The 20,011-nt window shown below is 40.8% G+C and overlaps 1 protein-coding gene across 1 annotated transcript; it reads right to left on the reverse strand.

Moving 5' to 3' along the window:
• Nucleotides 1-1,759: 1,759 nt before the first annotated feature.
• On the reverse strand, nucleotides 1,760-2,248 carry LOC138348833 (uncharacterized). Its single transcript, XM_069298413.1, has one exon. The coding sequence runs from the start codon at nucleotides 2,246-2,248 to the stop codon at nucleotides 1,760-1,762; it is 489 nt and encodes a 162-aa protein (XP_069154514.1).
• Nucleotides 2,249-20,011: the final 17,763 nt, after the last annotated feature.

The raw sequence follows: 20,011 nt of genomic DNA on the forward strand, positions 1-20,011 counted from the left end.
GAAAAATTGTCAGTTTTAAAACATACTGATCAGTGTCGATTCCTTCAGTTGTTTTCTCCTGGTTTTGATATCTCCGGTTGATTTCCCGATTTCCCGACTCTTAATACATAAGAAAATATCTTATGCTAAAAGAAACATAAAAGGTAAAATTTTTCAAAGAAATGAGAAATCTTTAAGAAATAGTATGTTGAAAAAGTAGCTGCCAAGTCATGTTATATCAAGCTTTACGAGCTCCCTTGAGTCCAACATTCGCTGATGAGTTTCAGAGGCACTCCGGACTTGTAGGGAAAACCCATAACAAATTTTTGAGGCCATCCTCAAAATTTTTGTCCCCGTTTACTATCTCGCTAATCTTTCCGTTGTAACCGAACAGATTGCGGAATTTTTGAGATCTTCTCAAAAATTCTGTCCCAGTTGCAGATCTCGAAATGTCTTTAGTTTGATCCGCTGAAGAGAAGGTTCCTTTCGGAGAATTTATAGTCCCTATCAAAAATTATGTCCATGTTATACTGTAAAGGGGAATAGAAATCTTACGAGAGATATGACCGAACCTTTGTGGCGCCTACGTATCCCGTTGAAGCAGGAATCAGGTCAAACGTAGTTCCCCTTAAAGGTTAACAAGAATAAAATTTACAAAGAAATCTACCAAGGCCGACAAAGGCCGCCTATGTATCTCATTCTTGAGAATTCAGGTCGAACGTAGTTCAGATACAAAGAAATGATTAAAGGAGGTAAATGGTTTGACCGAAGCCGACATAGGCCGCCTACGTATCTCGTTATCAATAATTCAGGTCAGACGTAGTTCGTTACAAGAGGGATAATAATTCAAATTGAGCAACTACAAGAAAATAGAACGATTAGAAGTAAATAACAACGAAAATGCAAAAATGGAACTTCACGTGTAGTATCTCTTGACAGCATCTGAGTTGATAGGCTTAGGCGATACAGCGCCGTCCATCTCTAACAAGACCAAAGCACCTCCAGATAGTACTTTACGAACCATGTAGGGACCTTGCCAGTTTTGTGCGAACTTTCCTTTGTATTCGTCTTGATGCGGAAAAATACGCTAAAGAACCAACAGACCAACATCAAAATTTCTACCTCTTACTCTTTTGTTAAAAGCGCGATTCATTCTCTGTCTATACAACTGGCCATGGTAAACGACGACCATTCTCTTCTCATCAATCAAAGCTAGTTGATCAATCCGTTTGCTAACCCACTCAGCGTTGCTTAACTCAGCTTCATGGATGATCCTCAATGACGGTATCTCGACTTCCACAAGTACGACTGCTTCTGTTCTATATACTAGCAAGTATGGAGTAGCCCCAGTCGATGTTCTGACCGTCGTTCGATAACCTAGAAGAGCATATGGCAATCTTTCATGCCAACCTCGCTGTTTGTCGATCATTTTCCTCAGAATATTTTTAATGTTCTTGCTAGCGGCCTCTACAGCTCCGTTCATTTCAGAGCGATAAGCAGTTGACCTTCGGTGAATAATCTTAAATTGTTCACATATCTCTTTCATCAGATGACTGTTGAGATTTGCACCGTTATCAGTAATGATGGATTCTGGAACTCCAAATCTGCATATTAGACTGTTGCGGACAAAATCAGCCACAACTTTCTTGGTTGCCGCCTTGTAAGAGGCTGCTTCCACCCACTTGGTGAAATAATCAATGGCAACCAAAATGAATCTGTGTCCTGTGGAAGCGGCTGGCTCTATAGGACCGATGGCGTCCATTCCCCAAGCTACAAATGGCTAAGGTGAACTCATAGCATTAAGTTCGTGAGGTGGCACCCGTATCCGACCGCCGTGCACTTGACATTTGTTGCATTTTTTAACGAATTTGCAACAGTCATTCTCCATAGTCATCCACAAATAACCAGCTCGAAGAACCTTTCTTGCCAAAGTAAGCCCATTCATGTGTGTACCGCAAACTCCAGCATGTATCTGTTCAATAAGTCTCACAGCTTCAGCAGCATCCACGCATCTTAACAGACCCAAATCCAGGGTCCTCCAATACCAGACTTCTCCATTCAGAAAGAAATTGAGAGCCATACAACGTATCGACTTCTTTTGATTAGATGTAGCGTCTTCTGGATATATCCCAGATTCCAAATACCTCTTTATGTCGAAATACCAAGGCAAACTATTTGGTTCTGATTCAATGTGTGAACAATGGACTGGATGTTCCTTCAAGTCTATATCAAGCGGGTCGATGTAATCAGTATCCGGATGTTTGATCATTTAAGTGATGGTGGCAAGAGCGTCAGCTAGTTCATTCTGTATTCTGGGAGTATGTCTGAACTCGATCTTGCGAAACCTTTTAGACAGATTTTGCACACTTTTTACGTAAGGTACGATCTTCGGGTTCTTCACAGCCCATTCTCCTTGAACCTGATGAATCAAGAGGTCTGAATCTCCAATAACCAGTGACTCATAAACATTCATGTCAATGGCCATTTCAAACCAAGAATACAAGCTTCGTATTCGGCTATGTTGTTTGTGCAATTGTATCGTAGTTTAGCTGCCATAGGATAATGCTAACAAGATTCTGATACCAAGACTCCTCTTATACCTTTACCCTGGTCATTCGCCGCTCCGTCAAAGAATAATCTCCAACCTGGATACGCTTTAGAAATATCTTTACCCATGAATGACACTTCTTCATCGTGAAAATATTTCTTGAGGGGCTCATATTCTTCGTCAATGCGATTTTCCGCAAGATGATCAGCCAAAGCTTGTGCTTTTATTGCCTTCTCAGTAACGTACACGATGTCAAACTCACTCAACAGCATTTTCCATTTAGCTAACTTTTCGGTCGGCATTGCTTTCTACAAAATGTACTTCAATGGATCCATTCTGGAGATAAGATATGTAGTATATGATGACAAATAGTGTCTCTGTTTCTAGGCGAGCCACGTTAGAGCGCAACATGTCCTCTCCAGCAAAGTGTACCGAGACTCGTACGGAGTAAATTTCTTGCTGATGTAGTAGATAGCCCTTTCCTTCTTCCCTTTCTTGTCGTGTTGACCAAGTACACATCCAAATACACTATCTGAAACTAACAAATATAGTAACAAAGGACTCCCTTCTCATGGAGGAACCATTACTCGTGGGTTAGATAAGTAGCTCTTCATAGCGTCGAAAGCGCTCTGGCACTCCCCAGTCAAGTAAGTTGGGGCATCTTTCTACAGCAACTTGAAAATGGGCTAACATATCACTGTTGATTGTGCTATAATCTGGCTGATATAGTTTAACCTCCCCAAGAAACTCATCACTTCTTTTCTTGTCTTCGGCGGAGGTAACTCTTGAATTGCCTTAATCTTTGAAGAGTCGAGCTCAATACCTCTTCTGCTGACTATAAACCCCAATAACTCCCAACTGGGACTCCAAAAGCACATTTGGAGGGATTTAGTTTCAAGTTGTACCGACACAAACGTTCAAAGAATTTTCTCAGGTGTGTCAAATAATCTGAACTCTCGCGGGATTTGATTATGAGGTCGTCCACGTACACTTTAATTTCCTTGTGAATCATGTCGTGAAAGATAGTCGTCATGGATCACATGTAAGTGGCACCGACATTTTTGAGGCCGAACGACATGACCCTGTAGTGATACACCCCCAAGGTGTGATGAATGCCATTTTTTCTGCGTCTTCTTCATCCATCAAAATTTGGTGATACCCTGCGTAACCATTCACAAACGACTGCATCTCATGTTTGGCACATTTGTCAATCAAAATATGTATATTCGGCAACGGAAAATTATCCTTTGGACTAGCCTTGTTGAGATCTCTGTAATCAACACAAATCCTGATTTTTCCATCTTTTTTGGCGACTGGAACGACATTGACCAACCAGGTTGGATATTGCGTTACTTCTTCCAATCGAGACTCTATCTGCTTGGTGATTTCTTCCTTAATATTCAAACTCAATTCAGGCTTGAATTTCTGAGTCTTTTTCTTCACCGGTTTGAACCCTGGGTTGATGGGTAGCTATGAGATACGACGTCGGTACTCAACCCCTGCATGTCACCGACTTCCCTAACGAACACATCACTGTATTCGGCAAACAAATGAACCAGGCTCCCTTTCTGAGTTTCATTCAGGTGGGTGCTGATTTTAACCTCTTTGACACATTCCGAATCGCCCAAATTCACTATTTGTGTCTCCTCCAGATTCGGTTTATGTTGATTCTCGAACTGTCAGAATTCTTTTACCACATAATCCGGTTCCCCACTTTCTTCGTCGTAGTCGTCAACCTTGTCGTCATTTACCTCATTTTTCTCCTTTAGCTCATGACATGACATGACATTGGCAGGTTTATAACTTACGTTACTGAAATCATAAACAGACAAAATTAGGAAAGTAAAATATAACAAGCAATTGAATAAACAAAGTCAAAATAAGGAGGCTTTCATTTAAAAAAAACAAAATGCGAACTTGGGTCATGGCACAGGGCCATGTCGCTTTTTAAACATCACAATAAAATTCAAAATAAAGAACAATGCAGAAATGATGGGTCTCGGGCCTCTTCCGGACGACCACCGATTTTACTATGTATAAAATAATTCCTTTCTACCGAAGAGTCCGGGACATCAGGATTGGCATGGAAGTCCCATTCTGCAGCATCTCTCCTGGTTCCGCATCGCGAATGCCAGCTGGGTTGACCTCCTCCTCGATAAGGGCGTTAATCTCCTTGAAAAGGTCACAGATTCCTTCCCCGCTGTCTTCAGGCTCGACGTACTGTCAGACTGGAAAGGACTGATACAGATGTGGGATCGGTTTAGCCAACCCTTGATCCTTCTTCCTCTTCATCTTCACATCATCATTTCTGGGGATGTACCCCAAACCATACATTGATCCTTGAGCAAGGACTGGAACTGGCTCGATGATCCCTTGCACATTCCTTTCTAATCTGAAACATGGTTCGAATCCGCTCTGCAGCATTACCGTGGCGATCATTCTGTACACGGACGGCATGGGAGTCTGCGGGACCAAGCCCGCATCGGTGGCATTTAACAACTCCACCGTGTACAAATCCAAACTTTGCGTCATCTCGTCCAAGACCGGTACCTGCTTGCCTGAGTGGCCCTTTTCACCATGAATAACCAGTTCTTCATTTTTCCACACCAGTTTCATCATTTGGTGGAGAGTGGAGGGGACGGCTCCTGCCCTGTGAATGAATAGCCTTCCCAAAAGAAGGTTGTAGCTGGTGCCGATATCCAACACTTGGAACTTTGCCTCAAACTCCGCGGGCCCATTTGGATGGTCAAGTTTACCTCTCCAAAAGTGTCTCTCTGCACACCGTTGAATTCTCTCACATTTACCTGGTTTTGCTCCAACTTTTCGAGGTAAAACCTCAGCTGCTTCAATGTGGACAAGGGGCATATGTTCAGGCCAGATCCGCCGTCTACTAAAACACTGTTGACGATCTTTCCGCGCCATATTATGGTGATGTGTAGAGATTTGTTATGGGCCCTCCCGTCGGCCGGCAATTCATCATAGCAGAAACTGATGCAGTGTCCCCGAATGACTTGGTGAAACATAGCAGCTACATTATCGCTACTAGTACCTGAGGGCACATACATGTCATCCAGGGCTTTCATCAAAGCCTGTCTGTGGGACCAGGAGCTCATCAATAGGGCCCACACAGAAATCTGGGCTGGAGTCTTCTCTATGTGCTTGACAATGGAGTAATCTTTGGGCTGCATTCTCCTCCAGAACTCCTCGGCTTCTGCTTCGTTGATTGCTCTCTTGGCATGATCTTTCTTTTGTTCTACGATTACAAGCCCGTTAGGAGTGTAACATCTGCCAGATCTAGTCATGCCTTGAGCCACGACTGTTTCCATAACAAACTAGGGTTTGGCGAGAGTCTTTGAGGGCACCAATGCAACAACCTTTGCAGGTGTCAGAATTACGAACTCTCCCTTTTCCCTGACGCTCAAAGAAGCGACAACCTTTTCCAAGTCTTCCTGAACAACAGGAGTAATTCTCTTGGTTTAACGCTCATCCTCGTCAGTTTCTATCATGTTGATGTTCCCACCCCCACGATTTGGCAACGGATTCGTGTTGACGTTCGGCGCCGCAGGCTGAAGGGAGACCACTTGCTGGTCAATCAGATCCTGGATCTTGTGCTTGAGGTTGATGTAGTCTTCAGTATCATGTCGAACACTGTTGGAATGATAAGAACATCTCTGCTCCGGTCTGTAGAATCTGGCCGCGGATAATATTTCGAACAATTTGGTTCTTCTTTCAGCCAATGCGGTGAAGCTTCTAGCGGGCTTCTACTCAAACCTGGGGCGAGAGGGATCTTACCCGCTCTGCTGAGGAGGAGGGACTTGTCGATAACCGCGGGCATTTGGGCGTGGAGATTGGGTTCTAGGGTAGGGATTTTTTTGGTAGTTTGGCGTTGGAGCTTGGTAATTTGGGAGGGGCTTTGATATGCTGGAGTTTGTATTTGATATGCGGTGGAAGGTGCTTGATAGCTTGGCTGTACATTAGCGCAGCTGGGAGCGACATTCTGTTAAGGGGGAGGGACTTGATAAGCTTGGGGGTAATTTGTATATACGGAAGGAAAATTTTGGGGAATTGGGTGTGGATTCTGATACGACAAAGTATGAGCATCTGGATAAGTGGGGGAGGCATTTTAGTGGCCGGAGGGATGGTATTGTGGGCGATAGGCTTGGTGAGACTTTGGTGGAGGCTTGGAGTGGTCTTGAGGGCGTGGTAAGTTTCTGGGGACCTTTCTTCCCCCATATGAAATGGTGGCAACCTCTTCTCTCTTCTTCCTCACAAGTTCGGAAGATCCAGGCGATGCAGACACTCGGGCTATCTTCCCCGACTTCAGGCCATATTCGATAGTCTCACCTACTTTGACTATCTCGGCAAACTTGGCACCGATTAACAAGATGATTCTGTCGTAATATTTGGGCTCCTGCACCCGTATGAACACCTTCACAATCTCCTTCTCCGTCATCGGAGGACTCACCCTCGCTGCCTCTTTCCTCCATATGTACGCAAATTCTCGATACCTTTCTGTGGGTTTCTGCTTCATCTTTTCCAAGGAGTACCGATCAGGGACTATCTCGACGTTGTATGCGAATCTGTCGATGAAATGCTTCGCAAGTGCGCTCCAACTGGGCCATTGTCGAGTTTCGTGCGACATGAACCATTTTAGGGCCTCACCGCACAGACTCCGGCTGACCAACCTCATCAGAAGGGCTTCATCTTTGCCAACTCCCACGAGTTGGTCGCAGTATACTCTAAGGTGTTCCATGGGGTTCCCCACCCCTCCGAAGGTATCAAACTTTGGGATCTTGAACCCTTCAGGCAGGTTTAAGTCTGGGTGGATTCATAGTTATGTGTAGCTTAACCCGGTGACGTCTGGAGTGCATTGCAACTATTTCATTGCGATTTTTATATCCTCCTTTATGTCTACCTTCGCTTCTTTCCTCGCCCTTCACTCTCTTTCTTGCTCCTCATAATGGTCCAACTCGGATCCGTGCACCTCATGCTCGGCCGGGATGGGGACTTGGAATGTGGTTCTTTTGGGGAGGAGTGGAGGTATGGAAGGGCTCGGGACGTTCTGTGCAGTTTGATAGTTTTGTGGATAGTTTTGGGGATTGGTATTATGGGTTGAGTGGGGATGTGGTGTTTGGGAGTTGAAGGCGGTGGGATTTTGTCTCTGATTTTGGGGTTGTGGGGCTGTTTGAGTATTTTGGGGGTGTGGTGGCATTTGTGGAGGATTGTTCGGAAGTGGTGAGGTAGTTTGATAGGATATTGAAGCGTATTGGGGGTTTTGTCTTGTCCTATCTATCCCGGACGGGATCTGCACGGGTGTCGATGGATGGTGCTGAGTAGGACCCAAGTTGGACGAAGGGAAGTACATAGGAGGTCTTGCGTCGATAAATTTGGGGCCGAATCCAGGTTGAGGCGTGTCCTGCCTTCGTTGCATCTCGACCCTCATGTCAGCTATTTGCTGCATCAGCTGCGCAATAATCTCATTTTGCTCTGCCACGGTGGGCTGAGCCACCACGAAATCTGTGAGGCTGACTTCTTCATTGTTGTCTCCCATGTCTGTATTTGCGTTTCGTCTGGGGAAGGAATCTGCGGGACCTTTTGATGTGGTGATGTAGGGGTGATCTTCCATCTTTATCGACACAGATCAGTAAAAGGTACCTGAGAGGTGAAACAACTCAAAGGCAAATTTGTTAGTGCATATCCGGAGCACAAAATACATAATATCACACAGAAATAGATAAACACACAAGTCGCTTTGTTTGAGGATGTCTTAACCCATGAATGAGGAAGGAAATATATTTTGAACAAACAGGAATTTGTGTGTTTGGATCTATCTCGGGAAGGCTGAATCACGTTGAGCTATGGTCTTCTTGCAGCTGTTTTTTTGGTGCCCATTGATCTTATCTTCGTACCTCCGAAACATGGAGGAGAATGAAAATTTTCAGTGATAGGGGCCGGGCCGGGAAAGGCTTCCTACGTATCTCACAAGGAGAATTCAGGCCCAACGTAGTTCGGATAGGATGAAATGTTTTAATTCATTCTTTCATTGCGATTACAAGGGAATTGAAAAACAACATTGAAATTTCTAGAAGACAACATTTTGGCGATTTTTTGTCTTGTGGCTGCGTCATTCCTTTCCTTTCAGACAGTCGGAAATGGAGGCTTGTAGACGATTTCTTCTTCATCGTCCTCCTCAATTACTTCACAGCCGGGGCCACTGTTATCTGCTCCCTGATCACGAGCGAGGTATTTTCCGCCCTTTAAGTTGCTGCGGGTCGTCAACTCCTCATTGAGTGCCGCACTTCTGGCCAACAATATGGCGGTCACAATATCTATCTTTTCTTCTCTCGCCTTTACTTCGTGCGCCTCCGGACGAAGCATGTCTAACCTTCTTCTTCGGCTTTCGGTTTCCATCTCAATCTCCTTCTTTCTTTTCATCTGCGACGCCGGATCTTCATCCAATGTCGTGACCGCAGCTTTGTATTTTGTCGTGGTCATGTCTACCTTAAGTCCTTCCTTTTTAATTTTCTGAATTTCTCGAGTGACTCGCTCGATTTTTCTTCGCACTTCCTTCTTAGTGAGCTCCGTCTGGACGTTCTTGCCTTTGTCCATAGCGGTGATTCACCTTTCCTGAGACGACAGAGTGGTATTCAGGATTTGTGGTATGGAAGATGGATTTTGTGTGAGAAACTTGATACTTGGTAATTTTTGTCGAACATTTGTAATAGTGGCTCCTGTATACTCTTCGAGATTTTGGCTAGGAGTGGGTTTACGATATCCTCATTCAAAGCAACGTAACACATAAGCATTTGAATACACATAGATAACATGTCCTAATCATGCATGGGGACCCTTTTGTGCCAAGGGTAGGCCTAGCGCATTCGAATGATATACGTGTGAGTTTAAAACAAAATAATGATTCCCCCCCAAAATAATATTTAACAATGAGTAAAATGTTTGAAAAACGAAATAGACAAACCCGCGCAGGGGCTAATTAGAAGGTGTGATAATATCAGGCCCACGCAGGGGCTATAATAATGCAAATACAGATAAAGAAAAACACGCGCAGGGGCGATATCCACTATGCTGCTCTTGATGGTCCTGCTCCGTCGTCGTTTTTCTGCATTATGTGTTGCTGAAACATGTACCTCAACATCAACAGAAAACCCTCACCCAGACGTCCTTTGTCTTCCAGGATCTCGTATCGCATCCTCTCCATTTTCTGCTGGATCCAGTTGTCGAACTCTTCATACACTTGTTTCAGTCTCTAGATCTCTCGAGTTGCCCTCTCGAGTGCATCCTGATTCTCCATGAATTTGGCATAGACCTCATTAGCCTCTTCCTTTAGATCTCGCAATTCGGCCAATGCTTTGGCCTCCTTGTCTGTCACACTGCGAAAGCTATGCGGAATCTGAAAGGAGATATTTTGTATATCCCTCTTCAACCATGCTTTCTAACCTTCGTCATATCCAGCGTTGAATCGGTCAGGGGCGATAGTGTCTTTTCCCATGCGCTTGGCGTTCTTCCATTCTCAGAGCATCTCTGTGGCATCGTCCACTCTATCGTCCCCAATGTCGTACACATTAGCGCCATAATACGCTTCTCTGGGCACGATCTATTTTCTTCCGAACTGATGCAAGACTCGGAATGGCGCGTAAGGTCGGATTCCGTGAATGCCGGGTAGAGGGAGCACGACACATGTACAACTCTCCACAACAACCTCCTCTGATATGAAACGGTCGAGCATCCATTAAAGATCCTCCTCTCTAAATTTTGAGAAAATCTGGGCCCATCTTCCTCTCGTTCTCTGATTATTCAGGTTCGCCCAGAACAGTAAGTCTTTTAGGTCCTTGAGGGTGTTCTTGTTGTCGAGTGTGGGCAGTTCTCGAGTTCCAGCACCTTTCGCCAAGTGGCTGAGAGTCCACCATTGCAGGAGCAGATTACACCCCTAGAAATACCGATGTCCTTCTTTGCATTTACCCAAAGCGCGATATATGTCCGACAATATGACCGGAGCTACGGAGTAGTACTTTGTCGTTCCTTGATTCTCGTATCCCTTGAAAAGCGTATGGACGAGTGTTATGACTCTAGTGTTGATGCTCAGGCTCGGGCCGTACGGGAAGACCATTGTACCCAACAAGTCTTTGGCGAACGCCATGGGATGGACTTCGTTCCATTCCTTGTAGAAAATCTTGAATTCCCGGTTATACGCGACATAGAAACTCGCGTGTCCTAATCTGACGTAAAGGTCCCTGAACATCACGTGGGAGTCCTGACAACAATAGGTGAAATCCTTTCTTAGCCCTAACAAATCCGAGATGTTCTCAACGGAAGGTTTGTTGGGGATAAACACGTCCTCTTGTTTTCGGGCTCTTTTTTCTAGACCCGTGCCCACGGTGTCTATGCAATCCCTTATCTCTTCTAATGTAGGGGTAATTTTGGCCTTTCCGAAATGGAAGACCATTCATTGACTGTCCGAGTACCCCGTAAGAACCTCAATCAACTCTGGCCAACCGTCAATGTGGATTAGCTCGGTCAAAGCCCCTACGTACTTGTTGAGGGCCCGTCTATGATCTCCGTCTAAGTCGTTGTGCCATATTGTAAGTTGGGGTGGCGCGGAGACAACCATGTTGAATTTCGGGAAGCGGTCCATATCTGCAAAACACAAACCCGTTAGACTTTCCCCTACCCCCAAGTTGGTTTTTACACACACGTTTCTTCGAATGTCAAATAATATGATGCGTCGTGAGGTCGTAGACCTTAGACGCGATTTTTGGCGGTTTTCTACTAAAATGGACTTAATACGCCTTGGGTATTAAGTCATCCTAGGCTGATGCCTAATTTTGGTTTTTGTTTAGCTCTATTTTAGGCTTTTTAGAGTTGTTTTCAAATAGACGGTTACCTGAGTCAAACAAACATCGGGGTGGAGCTATCAAATAACGCCGGAAGACCACATTCCGACTATTTATTTGATAATCCCAAGTGAGTTCTTGGGGTATTTCTGAGAGAAGTCGCGGTAAGCCGCGTAACTTCCTTTTCCTAATGCAACTAGTTGCCGTTTGGCGGAAGTTATGCCATGAAAATGCAGTTTCTAGAAAAATTAGAACTTAAACAAATTAACAGTTAATAGAAATAGTCAGATAGAGTTAGTCTTTAAGGTTAGAATCCTCTAAAGTCCCCAGCGGAGTCGCCATTTCTGTTTTATCGAAAAATAATTTCGAAAAGAGTTTGTTTTATTTTTTTGAAGATATTTTCGACTTTTAGGAGTCGCCTTAATTATGACAAAATTAAGAAAACTTGTTTCTAAACAACTTAAACAGAAAAAATTATTTTGAAACATTTTTTAAGGGGTTTGGTATTCCTATTAGCGTCTTAGGAAAGTTTCGAAAAAGCACCTAAGACGCTCCGCTAACTTACGGTTTTTCGGCGATTAACTTATTTGACTATTTTATTAACTTTTGCGAATTAAAGTTTGAACTTTATCAGAGTTTTACTTAGCCAAGTTCACAAGTTGAAATATTTGTTGCAACTTACGAATCTGTTTCGAAGTTAAACTTTCTTAAGGTTTTTATCCCAAAAAATTTTAGTTTGCAATATTCGTCGACATAAGACTTAGTTTTTGTTTTACCTTTGAAAAAATAGAAAGGCATTTCGATGGGGGACTTGGAGTTTCGAATCCTAAGTTAACGACAACCCACAGAAAAAGCATACGAAATAAGTAACGGGGGAGGGGAGAGAGAGAGAGAGAGATCTTAGGTCCAAACTCGTGTTCTGTTCGCCTTGACCGAGTTTTGGACCCACCTGTTCTTGGGTTTTGACCCAGTTTTTGTACTTGTCCTAGTCTAAATACATAAAATAAAATACGAGAAAGTAAAGCGGCGAGGGCTTATACCCATTACAAAATAAATAGAATACAAATATATAAAATAAAGAAATTTCTAGTCAATTTCTTCAAGTTCCTCAATCTTCGCGATTCTGAATTTGCCCGTCTTGATGGTTTGACTCGAGATAGAAGAATTTTGAGCCTTATCGGCTCTCCCGCAATGCATGGGTAAGATGAAGTCCCATAATGGACTCGAAAGGGAATTCATACATGCGACAAGATAACAATGAGTTAGCATAAAAGTGTTGGAATAAGAGATTTAATTATCGAGGATTACCCAAGAAGGTCAAATCAGACCGGAGCAATAATTACACAATCAACCGAACCAAAAATGCCAAGGTTCATAAACTAAGTGCGATCCTAATATTAATATCTATCATGTAACTTGTATGATACATTCTCTGGAAGTGCATGTTCAATCAATAACAAACAAACTTCAAAATATACAAATGGGACATACTTAACATGACAAACCAGAAACATGGATAGTTGCTAAGATATACAAAGCTGGCCATATATACTCTTAGACCGTATTCTCATACGACCGACTCCGAAATACCAAAAGACAAGTTCAACACTTCTTCACCAACAGATTCAACAATAAGATAAAAGACAACCAAAAGAGAACACAAAGCCAGTTCACGCACCATCCTCTACATTCATGGGTTTCCGTAGACGAATATCTCGCATGAGTAAATCATTTGGCGCGTTAACCGACTGGGATAACCCCATTTGACCCACACATAACACTCAATGCAACATCAATGAACTAAACAAAGAAAACAAAGCTATTCGACGAACTGGATGACAAATAAACCTAAGCTGCTTCTCTACGACTAAACGTTATTAAGGAACCAGCGGCTATTATCGACATGAAAACACAAAACACAGCCTATCATGCTACCTACAAGCGGTCTAATGAGACTGAAACGAAAACATTCAAGCGAAGGAAAACCAAAAATCAAAAAGATAGGCCAAAAAACAAAGTAGAAATAGAAAATCCGTAAGCAATCTTGCGTTGTACCCATTGTTTGAAAACAAGATGCAAAAGTATCATCTAAACTTGGTTGGAAACCGACACTTATTTCCATAACAGCGATCAACAACACATCAAAAGTATTTCAAGCATCCTCATACAAGCCGGCTCACATAAGAAAAGAGTATAAGAAGGAATATTAACGGTGAGTTGCGTTAAAAAAATCAGATATTACCTTTTGGGAAGTAACGAACTTGAAGGTTACGATCAAGGGAGAAACACCACTATCACGACCTCAAACCAACCTCTATCTCGAATACCTGAGCTGGAACGGCACACCCACGCTTGACGAAATGGACACACTGAGGTTGCTATGACGTTTCGATGGAACACCACTGTCGAACACTCGTTAACGAAACGGAGTGTTTCTCTCTAAAACTTATCCGACTTCCTCCGTTCTTATGAAAACAATAGTAGAGAAACCAAAATCTTTCCGAAAATTCGCAACAAACAGAATATCTAAAGTTTCTTTTACAGAAATCCCAATTTCCAACCCTCAAAGTTCTAACCATAAAAAACTTTCCCCAAATTTTCGTACCCCAATTTCTGAAGCAAAATGGGGTTTAAATAGGAAGAACCACGAACTAGGGTTTCGATTCGGGGTGAGTCACACGATCCTCGGCCAATTCTGATTTTGAAATTTAAAAACCCTAATCTTATCCAAAAGAGCGAATCGAGCGGGAAAGAGGTGGAGGGACGAGATTAGTTTCTCGTACTTGACAGGCTACGTGGAGCCATCTTGCGCTGGAAGGATGAAAACGCGTTGCTGCATCAAAGCTGCAGCTGTAGACGTCTGATGCTGCATATAAAGCGGTACGAGCGCGAAGGAAGAGAGAAGAGGAGAGAGGGACGCGTCAGGAGACGCATCGAGAGGAGTGAGAGAGGGGGGGCTGTGCGTGGTGGAGACGCAGGGGTTGCTTCGCGTCTGGGGTCTGGCGTTTGAATTTTTGGGGTGGAAATTTTTTGGGTTCTAGGCGTCTTCTTTCTGAAAATGGCGTAAGAGGGGGAAAGGGAAGAAGAAGCGAAGGGGAAACGCGGGTCGGGTCAAAAAAGGAGGGTTTGGCGGGTTTTTTAAATGGGTTTTGGTCAGGGGTTTAATGGAGGTGGGCCGTCTGAAGGAATTGGATTGGGCTGGGTGTGGGTAAGTCGAGATGGGCCTGGGAGGTAGGAGAGTGGGCCTTGAATTTTATTAAAGTGGGGAAAGGGAATTGGGTTAAGGAATGGGCCGTAAGTCTAATTTTTTGGGATGGATTGAAGGGAAAAGGGGTTGAACTTTAGAGATGGCCATTTTAGTTAAATAAAATTGGCTAAAGTTCAGATAAAATAATAAAAAAAATGAATTCGTATTAACCAATCAACGAGCTCCCCTTTTGTTTTAGTAATATAATTATAACATGGTGATTCAAGGCATAATTATAATTTAAATTAAGATAAGATGCTTACTAAGTTTAAATATTTTGAGATGATTTTTGAATAATAATGAGATATACTAATTATATACATAATTATGTAATATATATATATTATCTAAAATTATGATAAAAGCATTTGAAGTAACTTAAAATCCACGTATTACATTATTATATTCGTAAAATTTATAAAACTAATTAATTTTAAATTATTTGGAAAAGTTGGGAAGCTCGGAAATTCCTTTATACCGACGTGGGTCGAAATTGGGTGTCAACAGTAAAGTCCGACAAAATTTCAATTTTTACAAATGCCTCTCATTTCAAGGCTTATCGAAGTGTAGACGTGGGTAAAATTATCATTCTTTTTTACAAATGCCTCTCATTTCACGAATTAATCAATGTGGGTAAAATTCTCTTTCTGCCATTGATTCTTCTCTCATTAAATATTTCTATTATTGAGGGTGATAAGTGACATACTTGCTGAACTTGGATGATTTGGACTTGATTTCTATAGTCCAAGATTCACTAGTGATGTATTTGTCGAACTAGAATAGTTTGAACTTGATCTTCAAAATTTAAGAGATGTTAGTGGTGTGTTATAAATTAGAATGATTTGGAATTTATCTAAAGATAGTACTTGAATTTGTAGAATATTTGAGATTAATATATCTTTCTGTAATTTTTGAGATACCTTTTCACGGAATTTAGTACTCTTTATATGGGTATGAACTAGGGTTTAGGGTTGAGTAGACTCCAATAAACCTAATTGGAATTGAACACACCTTGTAGCGTCCCAACTCGAATTGAATGCCTCTTATATATTTCTACAAATTTTTAATGTCGATATGATCATTACATTAGCCGCCAATAAAAACCATGTTCGTTATAACATATAAAGCAACATAAAAATACATTGAGCTTTAAAAAGCGAAGGATATCTAGCACGCAAATAAGACTTGGTCTATTATGTAGCCTCACGAACTGAACGATGCTTTCACTACACTCTCACTAAAACAATCTCTTTGGTCCTAAGCTTTTGAACCTCTACTAGAAGAATCAAAATCTCAAAGGGTCCAATGAATCTAGGGATAAGCTTGCCCTTCTTTTTGAACCTCATAAAACCGTTCATGGGTGACACTCGGAGAGAAACATGAACACCCTCCATCAATATTAGGGGTCAAATTTGTCTAATTCACATAACATTTCTGTCGACTTTGCTTGTACATAGTCTAGAACAGATCATATGTACTTTCTCCATAGAATCTCTAAGAAAGTCTGTATCTAATAAATCTATCATATAAGAATCAAATAATATAATTAGAGATCTACATCATCGGCCATACAAAATCTCAAAAGGAGAAATTTGATAAACGAATGATAAGTATTTTTTAGGCAAACTCTTCTAAGTGAATATTGTTGATCCCAACTAGAACCAAAATCAATCATACTATCCTGAAGCATATCCTCCAACAGCTAAATCGTTAGCTCGAACTGACCATCTATCTAAGGATGCAAAAGTACACTTATGCCTAATCGAGTACCCAAACCATGAAAAGCTTTCCACAAATAGCAAGAGAACGCTGAACCTTGGATAGAGATAATAGAAATCAAAACACCACCCAATCGCGCAATCAAACTTATATAAAGATGTACTAATTTATCTGCCATACACTTCGCTGAAACCTATCAATAACCATCCAAATGGAATCATAACCACCTAGAGTTTTAGGTAGTCCACCAACAAATTTCATACTGATATACTCCCACTTCCAATTAGGAATAAACATTATCTTAGGTATACGTGCAGGTACTTAATGCTCACACTTAACCTGTCAACAAGTAAAGTACCTCGAAAAAAAATCTGCAATGTCTCTCTTCATGCAACACCACCAATAGTGTTCACTCAGTTCATGATACATCTTTGCCGAACAAGAATGAATGGAATATAGTAAAAATGGACCTTATATAAATGTGTATATACAATATGTTATACCTTGCAAGACTTTATCCATGGGTAGCATTAAATGCAACATTTAATAACAAACAAACTTTAAATTTAGCCTCAAATTTTCAAATTCAAGTTCACAAAATTGAAAACTTCAACAGCAAAGGTATTGTCACTCAATGGAGAATGATTATTTATCTATCATGTTCAAACTATTTCTCTCAATATTTTTATACACTCATTATCTCTCCATTGGGTTAATTATAGTTTCCGTATCTTTTGCCCAAAAGTTTACTCCACTTATCGTTCAGAGACGTTAGTTGAATATGACGAATGCATTTGGTGAATTGCCCATCATTTTTTGGTCTGCCTTTTTCTTGCTTCAAGATTTTGGTATCTGAGACATATTCGGCGATCTCATTTGAGCTGACTTTATTAACATGGCGGATCACCGATTTCCACCTCGTTTCTCCCTTTGGACCAGCATTTTATACACTTGCACTGTGAGAATCGATGACTTCCCCCCATTTCACCTTATGTACTTCGGCGAATCACCATTCATGCCTCATTTAACCATTTAAATTTAAGAATTGACTCTTTGCACTATCAACTGAGGTGGTCTCAGTTCTGCTAAGCAACTCACACTTCTTGTTAGGCGATTAATGATGTGTCAGTTGTATTATTTTATATTTTAGAATATTCATTCAAACGTCAATCTTTGCCTTGTTCATTTGTATTAATTGGTTCATATCATCAATATATCACCACAAAGAAAAAACTAGGCATTGAGGACACTACGTATTCAGCAAAACAAACCTTCAATGAGTGTAAATCCTCCACTAAAATAGACCTTTGATTGTAAATCTATGTCTTATCAATCTTTTAATTTGAAATAGAAGTGGAGGGGAACCCTTTTAGTGATTAATATCTCAAAATCTGATTCAAATTTTATATGTTTTGAAATTTATAAAATTAGTTTTCTTATTTCATGACCTGCTATATCATAAAAAAAAACTCGCACAATTCTGTACTCCTCATTCAATATTTTTTATTAATACAACTATATATGCAAGATGGTAGTCTTACAAATATGCGTTATGGTCCACTATTGTGACTACTCCACCGTAAGTCAATGTCACGACACAAACCGTCGTGATCAGAACTGTCACTAACCCTGCGGTGGGAGAACTATTACCACAACAAAAGCTAAATTTTTGTACGAAAACTATGGTACATAAACATATAGAAGCAGGTTCAAATGATAATAAAAATATTGAGATCCCATAATCTCCAAAGGATTAAAAAAAATAACTACCAAACTAATGCGAAAGAACAAAGCCTAGATTCTTAAAGTCATTGTACCAAATCTCTACTAACGACAAGCCTAAGAACAAGGGGTACAACCCCACAACTAAAAAACACCTTAACCAAATAGTCCACGTCCGGTAAGAGTGGACTTAAAAAAGTAAGATCCAAGACAACATGAAGGATTTGATCACCCTTTATATATCCTTGGTAGCCTGAAAGAACTATCTCACCCTTGATTTTTCTCACACTCAATTTTCACCTAAAAAAGCTCTATCAATAGCCACATGTAAAAAGCCTATATTGAATAAAGAACAAGGAAGTGCAGTATTAGTACACAATAAAAGTGTATTGGTAGGATCGTCGGGTATTCGAGTAAACATAACATATATATCAGAATTACAACAAGGTAAATACATACATGCACATAATATATACATACATCGTGATTATCACATATGAACAGGTACAATTTCACAACTCTAAAGATATATAATTATGTCAAATCAGTATTTCTCTCATCGGAAACATATTCAATGGTCCTCTTATGGATCCTATACCCAAACTCTTAGCGTACTGGTATGTGGTAATAGATCCATTGATTATATCGGAACGTGGCAATCAATCCCATATTTATATCGAAATTTTGAAATTGATATCCTATTTATGTTGGACATAGAAATCGATAAAAACTAGTGTGTCAAAAAACAACACCCGATCCATTAAACAAACCACAATCACAATCAAAATATATATTCTCACAATCATACAACAAGAGGTGATTCGTGGCATGTAATTTTTTGTTCCTACGTAGTAACATTAGGTGTGAGTAGTATGCTTCATTCACATACATGCATGCAATAGAATGAAGCAATTACTAACGTACATCACGCAAAACATGAAAAACTCAAAATCATCACCTACCTCGAATCTAAGCTTGAATCCTCCAAGGCACTTGAATCTTCCCTTTCTGTATTCATTCCACTTGTCTGTGGTCTAAAAATATCAATATAACGCAAGGATCAATAATCAATGGTCTAATTATTTATATTATAACAAACTCAATAACCCCAACCAAACCCACAATTTCCGTACCCATATTAGGGATTTTTTCCTCCATAATTCCCGTATCAAAACCCTCCCCATCGATAATTACCCAAGAAATTATGCTCTACATATAGAAACATGGAAAAGGGGAGTAAAACCCTTTCCTTTATCCTCAAGAATTGTGCAAAACCATTAGGAACACACCTGGGATCAGTCCTCAGCTCTCAAAGTCAAAAAGTGCAAAATTAAACATTTTTGTTGTTTTATGTGTTACTTAAGTCGTGTCCGTCTTTCTATGGCGGCCCAAACCCACCACAAAAACTTCCATAGAAACAATGAGCAAATTTGAAAATTCCAAAGCCCCACTTAAAAACAAACTATTATCACTTGACACTTAGAAAGTACATGTTCACGTTAAGATCACCTTCGTGAGTTATTCTAACTCGGATTCAATCACATAAATTCATTCTGGTTCCTTAACATCTTAGATATAACTCATGTAATCAAATTCATTAATAGATCTATCATATTTTACGAGATTTACTAGACTTCACTAACTCTGATTTCTTATGAGTCCATAATTTGGACTAATTTATGGCTATATTTTGATAAGTTTAGTATCCTCAAACGCATATTTTATCTCTAAAACTGATTAAAACTCGAGTTGTAGTTATTTTAAAATTATAGAAAAGGCATGGAAACTTCATAGAAAAAAGGAGTAAAAGCAGCTGAAAGAACAATGAATTGAAGATCTAAGGATCGTCAACCCTAAACCTTAAATATTCAGTGATGTTGCAACTAGATCTTATCCTCGCCTATTGTTCAAGTGAGTTTAGCTCTGAAAAAAAGGATCAAATTGGCA

This window comes from Solanum lycopersicum, chromosome 5 (assembly GCF_036512215.1).
Source record: "Solanum lycopersicum chromosome 5, SLM_r2.1".
Taxonomy (NCBI): Eukaryota; Viridiplantae; Streptophyta; class Magnoliopsida; order Solanales; family Solanaceae; genus Solanum; species Solanum lycopersicum.